This window comes from Bolinopsis microptera, chromosome 6 (genome assembly GCF_026151205.1).
Source record: "Bolinopsis microptera isolate Bmic1 chromosome 6, MBARI_Bmic_1.0, whole genome shotgun sequence".
NCBI classification, from domain to species: domain Eukaryota; kingdom Metazoa; phylum Ctenophora; class Tentaculata; order Lobata; family Bolinopsidae; genus Bolinopsis; species Bolinopsis microptera.
In genome coordinates this window covers 16575710-16594375 of record NC_087077.1, presented here as the reverse complement: position 1 = coordinate 16594375, position 18666 = coordinate 16575710, and the positions used below count along the sequence as shown (strand labels likewise).

Sequence of the window (18666 nt, the reverse complement as noted above, 5' to 3'; positions counted from 1 at the left end):
TTGTGTTGTTGGTTAATCATATGAGCGGGATATAAATACCTCATTTCATTTCATATGCATAACTTTAACTTACTTAATGATTATTATACCTCATTCAGATATTAAATATAGTAGTAAGGTATTTATGATATAAAGAGATTTGAAAAATATTCATTTAAAAAGATAAGGTTTTGACTTATAAAATTTAGATATCTTTAAGTTTGTTTGATAAAAAAATCTGACCGTAAATGACGTCAATGACTTTATTGTCCCAAAAATAAAATATTATATAATATATATAGTATGCAGTCAGCAAATACGGACAAAGGCCAGAGAATAGTGGAGAATATTCTGAAGAATCCTGGGAACAGCTGTTGTGTGGACTGCGGTGCACTTGGTAAGTTGGTAAAATTATAACTATTATATTAGACATTAACTAAATCAACAATAACCAACAATATAACAAACTGTGGATGGTGACACGTGTTTATTTCTGGAATTCGTAAGGAATGTCACCGATGCTCACTATGATCTAACCTATATTATTTATTCAGTATTTCTAGCAAAAATTGTAAGTCACTTCCCCATAAATAATCTAGCCTATCTAACATTCCCTTTTATAGTGCTAATCGAAAAACTCTCCTTGAACTTTTAGCGGTTTTCTGTGAAAATATTCGACCTTTGTTACGTGTGAAAATCTAATTTGAGTGACAGGTCACATTCTTCAGACTGCTCCTGGGCGAGTACCACGCTAGGCTGCTTCGTTTGCATCAGATGTAGCGGGATTCACAGGTAAGCTATGTAACTTAACCTCTCATTACAATGCCTGTTTTGTTAATGTATTAATTTAATTAAATATACCTAACCTTGAGTTTAACGCACGCATGAAATGAATAAATTCTTGATTGGGTGCGCAGTGAGTGGTGACATGAGCTTTGAGACATACGCGAATAAGTATTACATTATTATCTATGCCCAACAATTTTTATTCTATCGACTAGTAAATCACTAGTAAATCACTAGTACAGTGTCCCGACCCATTTCAACGTATATAGAATTACTCACACGTGACAATGTTTTGACCTCAGACGTTTTAAGAACAATCCTCAAATACCACGTGTGTCCCCGGTACCGACTACTAATCTTAACACTCTTCGCTAATAGGAGTATCTAGTATCATTCTACATTCTTGCTATATTTTTTGTAATGTTAAGCAGGTGTGGGTTCTGGCACTGAAATATACTTCGCTGAAAATCATTGAACATATCGTACTGTTTTTAGCATTTCAGATAATTAAGGTGGCATAATGAATATATGTGACTGAATGGTGTGGGATTAGAATGGAGGTTTTTAAACAGTATTGTACCTAGTAAAATGAGTTACTGATTAATTTCATGAGATCTGGTAACTATACCTTGGTAAATATATCTCTAGCGATGGTTTTACTTTGGAGTTTAGGTAGTACCCATCCTTCAGTTGAGAAAAACCTTGATAATTTCTAAGATTTCGGTCATTAAGATGTATTTATTTCAGTTTTAGCACAAGATTACAGCCTTTACTTTACAACTCTTTGACATATTGCTGACATATTTTCTAACATTCTAATCAGACGAACTATTCAGGAATTTAGGAGTTCACATTTCGAGAATCAAATCCGTTCAACTGGACCGATGGACGGACAGCGATTGTTTGGTAAGTTGTCAGTAATTGTACTACTGTACAGTGTATATGCTAATGTATAGACTACTTTGTAATTTATAAGATACTCTATTGGCTACTTTATAGACTAATTTATAGGCACTTTATAGACTACTTTATAGACTACTTTATATGCTACTTTATAGGCTACTTTAAAGGCTACTTTATAGGCTACTTTATAAGCTATTTTATAGGCTACTTTATAGGCTACTTTATAGGCTACTTTATAGGCTACTTTATAGACTACTTTATAGGCTACTTTATAGGCTACTTTATAGGCTACTTTATAGGCTACTTTATAGGCTATTTTATAGGCTACTTTATAGGATACTTTATAGGCTACTCTATAGGCTACTTTATAAGCTATTTTATAGGCTACTTTATAGGCTACTTTATAGGCTACTTTATAGGCTACTTTATAGGCTACCTTATAGGTTACTTTATAGGCTACTTTATAGGCTACTTTATAGGCTACTTTATAGGCTACTTTATAGGCTACTTTATAGGCTACTTTATAGGCTACTTTATAGACTACTTTATAGGCTACTTTATAGACTACTTTATAGGCTATTTTATAGGCTACTTTATAGGCTACTTTATAGGCTACTTTATAGGCTACTTTATAGGCTACTTTATAGGCTACTTTATAGGCTATTTTATAGGCTACTTTATAGGCTACTTTATAGGCTACTCTATAGGCTACTTTATAAGCTATTTTATAGACTAATTTATAGGCACTTTATAGGCTTCTTTATAGGCTACTTTATAGGCTACCTTATAGGTTACTTTATAGGCTACTTTATAGGCTACTTTATAGGCCACTTTATAGGCTACTTTATAGGCTACCTTATAGGTTACTTTATAGGCTACTTTATAGGCTACTTTATAGGCTACTTTATAGACTACTTTATATGCTATTTTATAGGCTACTTTATAGGCTACTTTATAGGCTACTTTATAGGCTACTTTATAGGCTACTTTATAGGCTAATTTATAGGCTACTTTATAGGCTACTTTATAGACTACCTTATAGCCTACTGTAGAATCTACTGTAAAGGCCACTTTGTATTTCGAAGTGATGACGCTAATCTCAAAGTACAATTTTAGGGTATTGTCGCATATCAAATAATATGACGCTCAAAAATTCCACACGGATGCCGCAATTCCAAAGATATCAATATTTTCTGCAGCAAATAGAAATTGTTATTTGTTTACATTCCCTTTGGCAATATACCAGAAAACCAAACATTTTCAACATCCTGTGTGTTTGTCTAGATCCGGCGTGTTTGTGTGTTTTCTTACATAAAGTTTCTTTGTCTTCTCATCAAAACACGCCCACTTAATACACATAACATACTACTGTGTACTACAGGAAGCCCTGCAGTGCACGGATTAGCAACGCTGCTATCTTGGTACCAATGAAATACTACAATACTATAATATCAGTGATATCATAGTATTACAACACTTCACAGGTCGTGTAGTGATTATCCACTGATTCACTTTTAGTCCCTGCTCATAAGTGTTTAGGCTGGGATAGGATCTGCTTTGTCTTGGATATGCCCATGTTTGGTAAGGATTTCGGGTTCGCCGTCAATGTGATGTCAAACGATCAGGTTCTGCGGCTGAATACTGGCACAATGCCACAACAGGCTCTGACACATATCTGTGAATTTCTATAAATGTTTTAGAGAGAAATATTTTAAGAAAGTTTAGTAACTTACCTTACATAAACGAACTGAATTTAGTACAATTTCAGAATTTGGAGAGATACGGAAACATAAAGGTGGCTAACACGTATGGCATCAACAAACCAGAAATATACCGGCATCCTAACAAGGACTCCTCCAGGTTCCTTCGCGTATTGTTGTTTTATTTATAGTTAATAAATAGTTAAACGATCATATCGTCATGATCTGTATAATCTGAATCAGTTTATTTCTTATTGTGGTATCGGTTCGACTGCAGGCGGGAGGCGCTATTGAAGCTACAGTAATCCAGCCTTTTATCAAAATGTCGATTATGATGTTAGAAAGCATATAATTTTCGCTATCTTGCCAGACTATCGCTGTTTATTCGCTGCCAGCCCATGGAATTTTATATCTTACAGGATCTTCAAACCCTTATACATAGTTTGTAACGTACACTTTGACTACCCTACAACCGATTTGTACAATTATTGTAAGACCCTCGAACACGGTTTAGGAATTAAAATTTCTTTATTTTTACAAATCAAACACTGCTGTAATGTATGCATTTGTAATAAAAAATCCAACAATCTACCACGATATTTGTTAAAGAGCGGTCTTGCGAAATGTAAATCAGTGACGTCACCAGTCACCAGTCAACCAGTCACCAGTCAGCTATTCTAAAGTTCACATTCCACACCAGCAGATAACGTGAACGTTACAAAATTCTTTATCTGGCATTTCCTTCTGGTTACTTTCCTCTTCTTCTTTTTCCCAGATAATCCGTCCGTTGTTGACCAGATCCGATCTGAAAATGTAAAATTGAAACGAACAACACTTCTTCTAGAATCACCGATAAGTAAAGTAAAGTAAAGTAAACTAAGTAAGTATATACAAACGTTTTAAATTAAAGCAGCTTCCTCAACATTTCAGTCCTATAATCTCACCGCTACCCACTTCCACAGTACCTTTGAGATCTGGTCCTTGGCCCTGTCCCACTCCGCTCCATTCCCCGACTTGGCAGCTCTCCAAGAATGGTATGCACTGTGAATTGCTGGTCTGAACACCTTCTCGTAGATAGGTCCTCCTCCAAACTTCTTGTCTAGTTTGTCAGAGAAGGCCCGGTGAGAGGGCTTGTCTTTTTCTAGCAGGCCTCTATCAACACCATCTGTGTATCGTTTATATATTATAACGATATATCGTTTATACACGATATATAAACGATATATCGTTTATACACGATATATAAACGATATATCGTTTATACACGATATATAAACGATATATCGTTTATACACGATATATAAACGATATACACGAGAAAAGATGCATCTGATAAATTTGTACGTTTTTAACGGTCAGTAAGCAAATAAATAACTAAACTGTGTTTATTGTAATAAGGAATAAACATAAAGGAATTTACATAAAAGTAATAATAAACATAGTTGTGGACACAACAAGAAAATTGAGAATAATCTTGTGCGAGGGTAGGGACCCAGATGTCGTTTCTAACCCAAATAAACTTTAAGGAGGCTTCTCATCAGTAGCCGCACCGATGAGAAGCCTCCTTAAAGTTTATTTGGGTTAGAAACGGTTGATGGGGGTTTAGACCCAGTCATATCATCTTACACATGCACCCTTAAACATTCATTACAAAGGACACACAAAACAAAGGGATATCATTCTGATTTTTACCCGTGACCTACCCGATAAGAGTATAACTAGAGCCAAAGTAGTCGCTGCAATAAAAACCCTCATTGCATGATCGTGTCCAAAGCAGACGATTGACGGAATGAAATCAGCAAACGATTTTATAGTCGACGATTGGTTGTTCCTAATTAATGAAAACATAAATCGTGTTTGCATTTCAATGTTCCATTTGATCAATCGCTCAATCAAATCATATCAAATCAAACTAGGTCAGAACCAAAGTTACAAACTAGCTAGGGTACTACAGTGTTACAGAAATGAACCAACGTGGAGCGATCAGACAGTTTCAATCATATTCGCATTCCATAAAATATTCAAGACTATGTTTATACTTTATGCACCATTGTTTACGATTTTCAAATTAAGCCTTCTAATTTCATTTTGTTTATGTGAGTCAGTAATACCGTTGGAACGTAGTATTTTCTAATTTCTAATAGTTTGGGTTCGGGGGGTCCACCGTCCACATAATCTACTCTGCATGAACGGGGAGTACAAATGAACATAATCCTCCATAAAAGGCGGGCGAGCCACTAAAAATGCGATTAGAGAAAGAATGCTCTAAAATTGAGGATGGTAAAATGTCGATTATGATTTATGGCGAGCGAAAAATATAAGGGCGACTACGTAAATATTTAGTATGGGTCAGCGTATTCTTAAGCTGTAAAGTGTTAAAGAGATGAGTTCATGTGTTCAGCTGATTCTTAAATCGAAATGTGTTTAAAATATGACTTAATTAATGATCAATTACTTTTCAGAATGCTCATAGAACATTGGATCAGAGCAAAATACGAGTGGAAGGAATTTCACGTAGAAACAGTTCAAGTCCCCGTTTATCTAAAAGGTACGTTCTAAAAGGTAGTTTTATAGTAGTAATATTTCCAATATTATACTACCTTACTCGGGAATATTATAACCGGGATAAAGTGGTGGGTTTTGGAAGATTCCGCCATATTTTTCCCGGTCAAAAATTTTACCAGTCATAAAAAAACCCGCCGACTCAGATTATGGGGTTCCAAGGGGGTGGTGATCATCATATTTTACCTGAAGTCTCATATGTGCTAGAGAAGACTTTTGAAGCAGTGGATGGAGGGCTGTAACTTTATTGGCGGTTGCTACCATAATTTCGTTATAAAAATCACAATTTGGTTATAGAAATCAGATTTCAGGGTGGACCGTGATTCTCACTTCTCTTGCCCATGAATCAGTGAATCGTAGAGAAGAAAACAATTTATATGTTATAGAAGAAAACAAAAATAATAATAATATATAATATATATTATAATAATAATGTCTCTAAAGATTGATCGCCTCTCGTGTGCAGTGTGTAGACTAAAGAAAGAGGTAGTTTTTCCCGTTAAAGTAACTTGTGGCCACATCCCGCTAGAAGTGAGTAAACTGTGCCACTATTTCATGGTCCACGGTGGATTTATTACTGGAGCAGTTGAAGATGCAATTGCAAAGCCAAGACGTTCCCAAATACCAAGCGGTGGGCAGGAAATTAAGCTCAGGCTGACCTTCAGAGCAGTAGCCCCATTAGCGGACAAAATGAAAGTCTTGTTAAGACAACAATACAACTTCGAATTTGACGGTCAGCAGCTCAGGGGGATATCAATAATGATAATGGCGGGGACATCAGCGATAATGAGAATGAGAATACGCTTTAATGAAGATTTGACTTATTATTGCTTAGATTTATTTTCCTTTAATAAAAAAAAAAGTTGAAAGGTCGGCCACCGGTAAATACATGACCGGGATAATTTGGCGGGTTTTTGGAAAGTCCGCCATATTTTTCCCGGTCATTAATTTTCCCAGTCATAAATTAACCCGCTATAATATTCCCGAGTAAGGTAGATTTTTTGTCGTCAGAAAACTGTGGATCACCTCCAGCTCCCCAATAGTAACCAATATAATTGGAATATTATAAATCTAGCGCAAGTTAGAATAGCGTTTAAAAGTCACGTTTAAATTTTAAAGATGCTATTGTGAAGATATGATAATTTAATGTCGGATAACTGAATATAAACGGGGAATATTGAATAGTGAAATGTTCGAGTAAAATAATATAAAACCGAAAAGTGAAGAACACTCCAAATAAAGTGTACTCCGTCTCAATGCTTCTTCAAGCTGGAATGCTTGTGTTTGAGAACTGATGTTTAGAGGGGAGTTTACTTTTGCTTTTGAATTAATTCTATCTGTACTGATATCTGAGGTCATAGTGCGTTTTCTAAAATCCACCGTTATTATCTAATGAATAGCATTACCTAAGGTAGTTCGAACGGTACCGCTGCCGGTGGGGCGCCGGCAGGGTGCTGACTCCTCCAAATAGTGAGCTGAGTAGTTTGTGCGTAACAATAGTGTACGTTATAGGCGTATAATAATACGTTTATTGCCCCGGCGTATCTAGATTTAATCATCACGGGATATGATCGTGAGGAGTAAGTGACGTGGTCGGATAGAAATTCTCAGCGAAGGAAGGAGTATTTATAAATCAAGATAAGTTATTTTGGATGTGTTAGAACAATAGTGAATAAACCGATTATTTTCAGGGGAGTTTACTTTTACTTTTGAATTAACTCCTGTACTACTACTGATATGTGAGGTCATATTGTGTTTTCTAAAATTCACCGTTCTTATCTAATTAATAGCATTACCTAATAACAGCTAAATTTGAGCTTTTTATAATTACTCAATGATATTCATCCGTCGGGAAGCTCATATTACACCGTTCCATAAATTTCCGCTGCCTTTGTGGTTTCAGACTTGTGAGTTCCGTATTTCGATCAGTTCCAAATTCCAATCAATATATTGACTATTTGACATGTCGTTAAACCGCCCGACATCGTTATGTGTTCCCAAAACCCCAGCCCCTCCAAAGAGGTCATTCAGCACTGGTGATGAATTTTTCAAGCTGGAAGAGGTTTTTTACAGACGGACACTGGTCTATAAAGGTACATCACCCTAACTTCTTATTTTCTAAAACCTCCGGGAAGTTACAAGTGTAACACTTACTGTGTAACACTTACTGTGTAACAAGTGTAACACCTACTCCAAGTCTCGTGATAAACTGTGAAGGGCATGGTGTTACACCAGTGTTACACTAGTGTTACACCACGGTGTGGTCACGGTGTGGTCATGGTGTTACACCAGTATTGGCTGGTTACACACCTCCAAACAGTCACATGAGTAGTTTGTGCGTAATAATAACTGGAAGAATGCCCGTGCACACTACACATACGTTTGCAGATGGTATACTGTAGCTACTCATTCGAGGATTCCCTCGTCAAAATTTTAAAATTCGATTTTTAAGGCCACACCCGATCAACATTGAATTGCTTATTCTTGTGTTTGAGAACATACTTATTAAATGTGGAATATTATCTGAAACAGATGAAGAAAAAATGAAGAAGTTATCAAGCAATTAGTTTATCTCGTTAACAAAATTAATTTGGTAATCATGCGATAAACTGACTTGATAAACTTAAAATTTTGAAAAAAGAATTCCTTGTTTTAAAATAAAGATAATTTCTTTTAGATCAAAGTTTGCAACTATGTATACTTTTGTAGTCATTGCCAAACTTTACTAAGTGTTGATCTGGCCCGTTTAGTAATATATACATTATACAATATAGTTTGTAATATTTCTTAATTTAAGTGGTATCAGAGAACAGTATCCACACCACGAGACACAAACCAAAATTTCAAAATTTATACCTAGTGCACGCTATTTGATCCGAATCATTCGCCTTATTACATTTTAACAACTTTTCATTTTCAAGAGAACAATGAACTGTTTCAAGTACAAACTGATAAGGCTTTCGATTTCGCGTTCCAGCTTTTCGTATTCCTGGCCTGAGCTTATGAAAATCGTAAATTACTTTGAGCAGAATTATCTTGATGGCTCTAGAACTGGCACTTATCTAATCAACCAGTATTATAATAACTCAATAGTCTATATGAATCTATCTGTCTATATGGTCTGAAGCTCACAAATTAAGATTTCATGATTAATCGGGCACAATTGTCGCATCTGATTGAGCAGATTTTTTTGATCGGTTCTGATTCGTCATCTTGCCATGGTAGCTTGATCTAGATTGGCGCAATTGTCTTATTGTCCAGCAACCTATCACAAACCGTAGCTCCAGAGGCTTGAATAGCTTAGAAGAAATAGTCGAGCTTCAAAGAAAAATGTTTCGTTGTTCAAACATAATAGTTTCTTACATTTGTGAAAATAGCGTAGTATCATTCTGAAATATAAAAATATTGAAATGGGACGCCCTCATTGTAGTCTTGACTGAGATTTAATCTCCAACTTTCAGATTTAATGGTCTGTCAGATATTTCAATAATGGTTCATATCATCTCATTGCACAAGTATATATCTGGAGGGGCATTATTTAAAACATAAAAGTTATACGAAATGTTTGTTTAACAGGAGCTTTCAAAATACATGTGTCAATCATCTTTATCATCTTTGAACTGAAGGATTGGTAAAATCTTGCTTTTTTAACCTTTTAAACCATTTATACGTGACGATGGACGGTTGACTTGACAATATTTTGTCGCTGTCACTCATGCACGAGAAAAATATACTTTAGCAGATTCGAGTAGTCTAGTTCGACACGTACTCTAGTTTCCTATTTTCCTTTATTTTATGCTTGTGATCCAACGGCTCACGTCAAGAACAGAAAGCCTGACGAGAAGTCATTGCCAGCAAGCCTCCCTCTCGAAGATGGAAAGCACGTACCAAGGTTAACAGACATCCCATCGCTCCTCGCTCTCTAGAAGATATTATCTTAACTCGCGACTACAATCTTCATCTGATCGAACAAAAGAGAAATCGTCCTCCTTTGAGGACTAGGGCACGTGTCGAACTAGAGTACGTGTAGCTTTTAGTAAGAACACGCCATCAAGCCATATTTGGTCATACCGCAGACCTGAACCAAGATTCTTTATAGTGGGCTTTTTTTAGCGAATCAAAGATTTTTATATATAATAGACAAAAAGCTTAGATTTTCTAAAAGAGAAAAAAATCTTCATTAAATTCAAGTAGTGTACTTTCTTTTGTATTTTCATGACTAATATAACTTTATATTTTTATATTGCATTAGTACTTCTACGGAAACGAATGACCTTATTAATTAAATAAAACCAATCAATTAATCCAATAATTAATGGACCAAGTTGATTAATCACGTACTAATTTACATTTTACAGGAGTAAAGAGCGGAACGTTGCTGAAGAAAGGGAAGAAGCGAGGTTGCTGGTTGCAGAGACACTTCATGTTAGACCGACTTGACAACACTTTATCTTACTACGATACAGCCAATTCATCTGTAAGTGACTGCTAATTTCATAGCCCTTAAAATTTTTTCGATCTGAATATCAACCCTGCATAAGATGAACATTTACATGAAACTGGTATTGATGTATTATAATATATCATTTCCGTTCTAGCGTTCTTGGTGTCTAACAAGAGTTTTTTGGTGACTGCCTAAAAACTATTATGACTCCTCGGCTGAGGCCCAGGTCAAATATCTGATATAAAACACAACTTACAGGGACAGAATCTGCTGGGACAGATCAACCTGAAGAATTGCTACGTGTTGTTAACAAACGATAAGATCGTGGAGAAACCAAACTGTTTGCATATTCTTTTTACAAAGGGAAATTCCATGAGGAGTATCTACGTGTGTGCTAATTCTGTCAGGGTAAGTTATCCGTCACTAGCTGTTTTTTTATTGTCAGTAAGTTTTGTTTTTGGTTGTTTTGAATAGAGTTTTTGTTTTTGTCGTAGTTCACATTTTTGTTCAGGACCCATTGAAGGTCGGTTATATCAAGTAAGGTTTGTGCATGTCTTTTTTTGTTTGCAGAAAAGCTGTGCTCTAACTTCAACTCTAGCTTGAAAATCTCTTTTTTAAGAATTTTATTACTAAAAAACGTTATGACAGCGTCTTGTTGGATATTCTTAGCATATATACAAATCTTCCTAAGTAACATCGCTTTTTCAATCTCTTCATCACGATTGCAGAATAGCTGTTACTTCTCTAAAATATTATTGTTGAACAACCTTCATAAAAACATGTGTGGTGATACATTAGTGTATTTGAATTGCTAAGTAATTTGATTTAGAATTAAAATTAAAGTTATGGCCACATTAAAGAATTAGATGTTTAACAAATGGGTTGGCCACATCTAACGTCATGTAAACGAGATACAGATTCTTATCTCTGAAATAGAAACTTGACCCCAGTCTTTATCTAAAATGCACTTTCTCGGTTACGCTTCTCGGTTACACATTTTTATTTACATCTTTCCTTAACATCTTTACTTATGACTACTAAGTTATTATATTAAACATTAAGCATTCTTAATGTAAAGTGATAATGCATTTTTCTTTTTGAATGTATTTACAAAATGAAATCTGTTGGGGAAAATTTTTTACTCAAGGGAAATACTCAACTCACCATTCGTCCATATTTTCTCTGCATCGTGTTATTCAGTTCCTTGATACACGCAAGGCGTGTAAATAGGAAGTAAATGTTTTCATTCAATAATTTTTTCAGGAAATTATTGAGTGGTACTATGCGATACGATCCTTTCAGACTCAACTTGGATATGCTAGGAATTGTGTGGTAATTATGTCATCAATTGTTGGTGTGAAATGAAATATAATTCTGTTAGAGTTAAGAGTTTAGGTTAAAATAATATTAGTAGGAAAGCTGTTCGCGCCATTCTCGATGAAGGAAAAGCTCGCAAAATCAAACATTCATCGACAAATTTATAACAAAATACGCACATCGTTATCACTTTCAAATGCGCGCTTTCAAAAAGCATGGTTGGCGCGCGGGGTTGATCGCTAATTCCGAACAAAAGTATCCTCCAAGGTATTTTGTAAGCTCCATGACTGAAGTGAGTTGTTTGTTGTGATTAACTTAGAAAGAGACATCTCAGCAAGGTCTTCAAGAAGCATAACCCGTCAGCATTTAAACGAGTCCCAATGGGACGAGCCACGAGTTCGGAACTCTGACATTTCCACAATTACTGTGCCGCTTTCACTCCAAGTGAGTAGTATGTAGCTACTTTTTACTCTGATTCGTCACAGTTGCGGTCCAACAGCTTTTATTACAGTGGTTATTCTTGAACAGCATGTCTATATCATCGGGGGCCAAGCCATCGATAATTTATCAGATGCCGGTCCAGATTTACATTTCTCCAACTTTCTGTAAGGTCCAAGGATATAAGCTTGTGTTTCCTTACACTTTCCCAGTAGTTGTTGATGATTTGATCTCTAAAGCCTCTAAATTGTTTATCTTGGCCAGATTCCAGAAAAGGCAGCAATATTCTACAATCTCAGCATCACGGTCTCCGGGTTGGTTTTAACGATTTACAATGCTTAAAAACATTGTAAATCGTTGACAACATAGCTGCCGCGGGATAAAAGCACTCCAAGTTCATATAACTATTTCTTCTCGTCATGGTTTATTTTGAATGAAAAATTTCGAAACCGAGGCAATGACACTATTGTCTTATATAGGCTAAGCGATTATTTGATCGCTGTTTCAATAATTGAACGGTAAATTTTGCGTCCTTCGCAAATTATTTTGGTCAGAGGGAAACAGGGTCTTGATCGCCAATGTAGATTATGGAAAAATTCGGTCCCAAAAAGTTTATCTCTGTTCCCCTTATATTAATTAATCGATGACTGTGTGCATTTATTTACTTATTCGAATCATTCGAGCTTAACAATCTTTGCTGAATAAAATACATCTTATTATCCAAAAATACTAAAACTTACTTGACTGCGAACTTAAATCACTGAAATGCCTTAAACAATTTATATGTTAACCTGTCTTTTTGTCTTTGTCTGAACTATGATATTTACAGGACACAGCATATGAATCGTATCTTCTAAAGACACCAGCTGAAGGTAAAGGTTCCTGGAAACGGAGGTGGTGTATACTTGTTGCTGGCAGTATACTCTACTACAAGAACATCATGGTGAGTGGTACTGTATGGGCGAGGTTTGGGAGTGAGGGGGGAGGGGGTGGTTTGGGAGGGGGGGGGGGGGGGAATGCAGCAGCTTGGATCTGTATCAAGCACATCTGCCCGGGCAATACTATGCCAATGAAGATTTTACTAAACAGGATGTGTACCCACCAATAAAAACCACTGTTTGAAGGTTTGAATTGAAACTTTGTTTACTGGTTAATGTTTACTCAAGAATTTATACATACAATAATATACAATAATTATATACCTAAATCTGCTAATATAAAACCAAAATAACTCTAAGAATATACACCGTACGAAATTATGGTCCTGGAAGTAAGATTGAATACTTCAGCTTAATACACAAATCAAAACAAAATTCTAGAAGACTGACAGTCTTGTGTTGAAAGACGAATATGATTTAGAAGCTAATCAAAAAATTAAAATCTTAGCGAACCAAGAATCCATAAATCCAAACAAAACTCTGTCTGAACACATTTCAAACACACACACACACACTTTGCCTCCTTTGATGAAGTGTCTCTTATCTGGCTCGTCGTTCGATCTCTTCTTGAGTTCTAAAACAAGCTTTTGCTGTTCGGCACGTTCCTCTGGAGACCTATCTGGACTGATAAAGACTTTACCGAAAAGTTCCGAGCTACGGAAATGCCTTGCTCTAGTCAAAATCTGTTGCACGATTGTAGAGCTCGTCAAAGTCACCTTAACAGGTCTATCAGCCACCTGTTTCTTATCCTTGGGTTTATTCAAACCAATTCTGCTAGCTTCTATTTTTGGCTTTTCACCAAGTTCCAACAACACTTGACCGACCTTGTCACATAACAGCTCACCTTTCTCTTCTTTTAGACCAAATAACATCAGATTCTGACTTCGGTCTCCTTCTGCCACAACATTCTTCAAGATGTTTCTATCCGAATCCAACAAAGGACCTGCTGCTGAGGTTTTTGATTCCTGTACCGCGGCGCTGTATGTCTTTAACTCTGCTTTCACAGTATCCTCAACTGATGCTACAACCACAGATTTCAAATCATCAAGCTGCTTGTCCTTGGTAGCTAGCAGCTCTTTCTGCAATTCAACTTGTGTCCCATGACTGTCAATTACATCGGAGTGAAATTTCTGGTTTAATACTTCTCCATCTGAGTTCTGACCAATGTAAAAATAGGCCGGTTAAAAAAAACAAAATGTTCTTGAATAATTCTGGGTATGGTCTTATCTGTTGATCCTTAGGTTCAAAGACCAAAAAAATTTCAAGTTCCAACTCTTCCATCTTCAGTCTACTCCGGCCACGCCCATATTTTATGGGTTTCTTATACACGTAAAATATCTAGAATCGGCTCTTTAGTATGAAGGAGTAATGTTAGCTTTTTAAGATTTGTTATTCAAAATAAATGTCATGAAGGCATTTCGTTTAATGTGGGTTTTATGTTCTGATGATGTTGAGAACCACGCCCTTGGATGACCACGCCCATTTAAGAAAATTAAGTCATAGAAATTTCGGAAAACCGTCTTTGAATGAAAGATACTGATTTTTTTAATAAGAATCAAAATTATATAATAGCAAACAACATAATATATAACACAACATAAAAACACAGCTGTTTAAAATAGCTTCTTCAGATCCTCCTTGGTCTTTAGAGAGTATTGTCTGCAGTGGGATTCTACAACGAGCATCAGCTCTTGATACGACGCTTCAGTCCTGGTGATCCGAGTGTTGAAGCGGGTAGCCAGAGCTAATGCTCGTTCAGAGGAGTCGTTGATTGGCGTGAGATTCTTCAAAGCTGATTGTACCAAGGAAAATTCTGGCGCTTCACTCCAGTTATCCTCCTTCAGAAAGTCTAATGAAACGCCGAGGAGGTCGAAGAGGACTCTCGATTTTCCACCGACATAATCTTCAAGGGTGGAATTGCTGGTGATCGAAGGTAGCGTCGGTTTCCTTATCTCCACTGCTTCTGAAGGGGTCTGAACAAGGTACATTATCTTCTTAGCCATTTCTGATCGTCTCTCCAGGGATATGTTCGTGTTGAACAGTGAGATAGCTATGTTCTCCTCTGTGAGGTACCACGTATGTCGGTTAAGGACTTCAAGGGTTTTAAGGGACACAGCTTTGTCAACTTTCCTGAACTTCTCAAGGCGTGTGAAGAGGTTGAGGTCGTTCTCGGCTGCTGTGGTGAGGGAGGAGGAACTAAACCAGGACTTTACGTAGCAGAACACTACAAAGAGTGTCATCCTTGTGAATTTCTTCTTTAGGGTCCAGTGGAGCTTTAGTTGATGTTGAAGCATGACCATCTTTAGTACGTAATGTACAACGATTGTCTATACATAATTTTTAACGCAGCATTAAGACTCTGAGCCATGACTTCTCTAGCGATTTCTCTTTTACCTCTGAAACTCTGAGCTACACGCGTGTTCACATAATCTGCTTAACAAGCCCGGGAGTTTGCCGGATCCATTCAGCTCCATCATCTCTCATTTAATCAAGCTTAAAAGCCTTGTATTTCTCCGATTTATACATCATAAACCACACCACCGGTAAATCAAGCAGGTCTTATCAACGTAGAGATAAGTAAACTGATAAGCGAGCAATACAACAACGTATTGAAAAGTTTAATTAATCAATTGAAAGTAAATATGATTGGTTTGATTTCATTTCATAAGTCCGTATTAATATGTTTATATGTACATACAGATTTGAGATTTTGAATATTTTGTGATATTTATTTTGGTAATACTTAACTGTCGGAATTTCGTAGGACCCGTTTCCCAAAGGAGAAGTTAAGATATCCAAAGACGATAAATGTGAGAAGCTGCACAATTTACCAAAACATGTCAAGTCAGGACCTGATTACGTTTTCACCTTGTCAACCAAAAATAGGTTTGTTGCATAATCCTCCCATTTACCCGTTTGTTCATGCTCTAAGTTAAGACCGAGTTCATTTTTCATACCCTTTAATTCTATGTTTTTTTCTGTCTTTTTACAGCTTGTGAGTTTACCAAATTAAAAAACTGACCGCTACAATTGTTCAGGACCTATTACTGGGGAGTTTCAGCTGAGGAAACTTGTGCACAATGGATAAAACATATCGATTCCGTCCAAAAGGACATGCTCTAAAAGAAAGATGGTATTGTTCAGTCAATTTGATGAATTTGCCGAAAATACTCTAAAATTATCTCTCTTATCAGCCTGTATCAACTCGCACTCTTGAGACTTCAGAAGATTAACCAGACGAGAAGTGGTTGTTTCTCAGGATAATGTTGTAGATTTAGATTACCAGGCCTGAAACAAACCTATAAACCATTCTTACCGAGCTAAAATCTATTGCTCATACCAGACTACAATTATTTTACTGTGTTCCGTTCAGAAATGTTGCATTGCTAAAGCTGCCAGCTAGTTTCAGTTACATGTGTGTAGATTTGAATTTATTACGGGAAGCTTATTCTGATTTTTAAAGCCATTATTTTTGACCGAAATTTGATATCCGGTGTTTTGATTAGAAGTTGGACTCATCGATACTTTTTACTGCTTTTCATGCAGACTTTTTGCCTGGAATTATATAGACAAGAGGTTTTCATTAGCCATTCTCATGTTTTTTTTTCTGCATTTTGTTATCTGTGCCCTCAACTTTTATCTAACCGGAACAAATACTGCTGTGAAAACTGTGTTGTGTGGTGTTTTTATCGCAAGGGTCACATACTGTTTAGGGTGAAAGTCAGTGTGAAATATGGTGTGAAATGCACAGTAGACTAAAATCTACACAAAGTGTAGAAAATGTGGTGACTTGTTTACTCGCCATTTCTGGCTGTTATTCGGTTTAGTTATACATTTTTTAAATTTTCGTTCAGGAATGTATCCTACTAGATTTTTCGGGAAAAACAGTGACTGCCATGATGGCGATAAACCTGAATTTAATTTGGTGAAAGTTGGATAAAATGCATTTACCTTCTGTAATTGTAGCGAATATTTCGTTAAATGCGATCAAAAATATGTTTTCTGTAATAATAATGATATTGAATATTCCGAATGAAGTTTATGTCGAAGTTTTCACGGACTCGGTGGCATACTGCACAATTTAATTGGTTTGTTCGATTTTTCAGTGGATTTAATAACGGTCATGGCCTTTTCAGTGAAACTAATACTATTACTACCGTTCAACGATGAAATCATCGTTAGAAAATTCTATCATCTTTATCATCACTCTTCGCTGTTGTGGCCACATTTGGAGGCCCATATCTTTTTTTTTCGCCAAAATTTTATAGAACGCTCGAAAAATATTTTCAGTAAATTCAGTGAAGTCTGCAGCCTTCCAGCTCGAATTAAAAAGATAAGTAGAGAATCTCCAAAAGTTTCTAACGTGATTCTGAAAGAATTAACAAAAAAGCACAGGCTACCAGATACAATTACGTGCCACTTGCCAGTAAACCGATTCCGAACCTTAACCCACATCACTTCACCGTCTGTTTGCATGTATTTAATTACATCTTCCAGACTAAAGCTAACTGTTTCAGGGTTTCTAGTTGTTTCATTAGCCTGGTCGTGAGTGCCGCGCACGTGGCTGTAATCTTAAAACCCAGTATAGGGACTTGTCGAGTAGGATTAGGATCGAAATTTACAAAATTGGATTATTTATCGAGGGAAGACGTATAATATCATTCATCGGTGCGTGGTGCAGCAAATCTTTCTAGTGTTCGTGTGTTGTTATTGAAAGAGGGCACTACCAAGAATTTACCATGTGGTAGATCACGTGGGATGAGAATGCTTTCTGATTGGGCCACCCTTTTTTGTTTCAGAAGTTGCCTCGTCATGTTTCAGCCAAGGCCTTCCACCAATTGCAGTTGTGATGTTTCTTCCAATTTGCCGGTCGATGACTTTCTGGAATAAACGAATTTTCAAAAATTAAGAATTGAAATAATACTGATTTTGATTTGCGAAACGCTGTGATTTCGAGATTAAGAGCATGACTTTGATTCAGTTCTATTTTATCTCACTTAAAAACTTTGCTCTGAAACTTAAGATATTTTTGAAATTCTGTGGATGATTAATTTTTACATTTACCAATATACCCAAATTTCACACATTAAAATAAGAAATAGCATTTTTATTTCTATGAGTATGACTATGAATATAACGGCGAAGTCACTTTAAAAAATGTCATCTCACGTTTGCCCTCCTAAATTCAACCTGAAAAGTTGCTTCATGCTTGCTAAAAAAATTTTGGCAGCAAAATTTAGAATTTGGCCGCCACATTTTTCAATTGAACCTTAACTCTCCCTATACACTTTAGGGAGAGTTTTGAATTAATAGGTTTGAGAGTTTGGCGGGATAGGGTTTGAAATTGAATATGTCGAGATACTCAGACCCTAACCCAAACTCTCAAACCTATTATTATTAATTCAAAACAGCTGGTGGTCAAATGTTGTGGGATGAAATATCCGTTCCCCGATATATGAAGATAGTAAAAATTAATGGTGCGTGTGGTATATCCGGACATATGCCTATTGCCTGCTGTTCTAAACTCAGTTAATGTTCGATCTTCATTGATTTATATTTAGATCATTCTACATATACATATGATATAGCTGCTGAAAAA

General features: G+C 36.2%; 1 protein-coding gene and 1 long non-coding RNA gene across 3 annotated transcripts; one reads left to right on the top strand and one right to left on the bottom strand.

The window, feature by feature from the left end:
• Window positions 1–276: 276 nt before the first annotated feature.
• Window positions 277–17152, top strand: LOC134817179 (arf-GAP with dual PH domain-containing protein 1-like). Of its 2 annotated transcripts, XM_063826317.1 has the most exons (12): window positions 277–376; window positions 708–771; window positions 1602–1671; window positions 3437–3528; window positions 5831–5916; window positions 10289–10407; window positions 10633–10782; window positions 10886–10897; window positions 11638–11706; window positions 12959–13072; window positions 15832–15953; window positions 16106–17152. In XM_063826317.1, exons 1-12 carry the CDS (start codon window positions 283–285, stop codon window positions 16188–16190), a joined length of 1077 nt encoding a protein of 358 aa, XP_063682387.1. In that variant the 5' UTR covers window positions 277–282; the 3' UTR covers window positions 16191–17152. The 2 variants fall into 2 exon arrangements, with proteins under 2 accessions (XP_063682387.1, XP_063682388.1); XM_063826318.1 differs by lacking the exon at window positions 10886–10897.
• On the bottom strand, window positions 3968–5255 carry LOC134817180 (uncharacterized). The gene is made up of 3 exons (XR_010160479.1): window positions 5072–5255; window positions 4334–4533; window positions 3968–4173 (listed from the first exon to the last, which is right to left on the bottom strand). It is a non-coding gene; the product is annotated as an uncharacterized LOC134817180 (long non-coding RNA).
• Window positions 17153–18666: the final 1514 nt, after the last annotated feature.

Bases quoted from the DNA above. Each gene is read 5' to 3' on its own strand.
- LOC134817179 (XM_063826317.1), top strand. From the start codon at position 283: ATGCAGTCAGCAAATACGGACAAAGGCCAGAGAATAGTGGAGAATATT. The intron at 10,408-10,632 runs GTAAGTGACTGC...CACAACTTACAG, and splicing joins ACGATACAGCCAATTCATCT to GGACAGAATCTGCTGGGACA. The intron at 11,707-12,958 runs GTAATTATGTCA...TGATATTTACAG, and splicing joins GATATGCTAGGAATTGTGTG to GACACAGCATATGAATCGTA.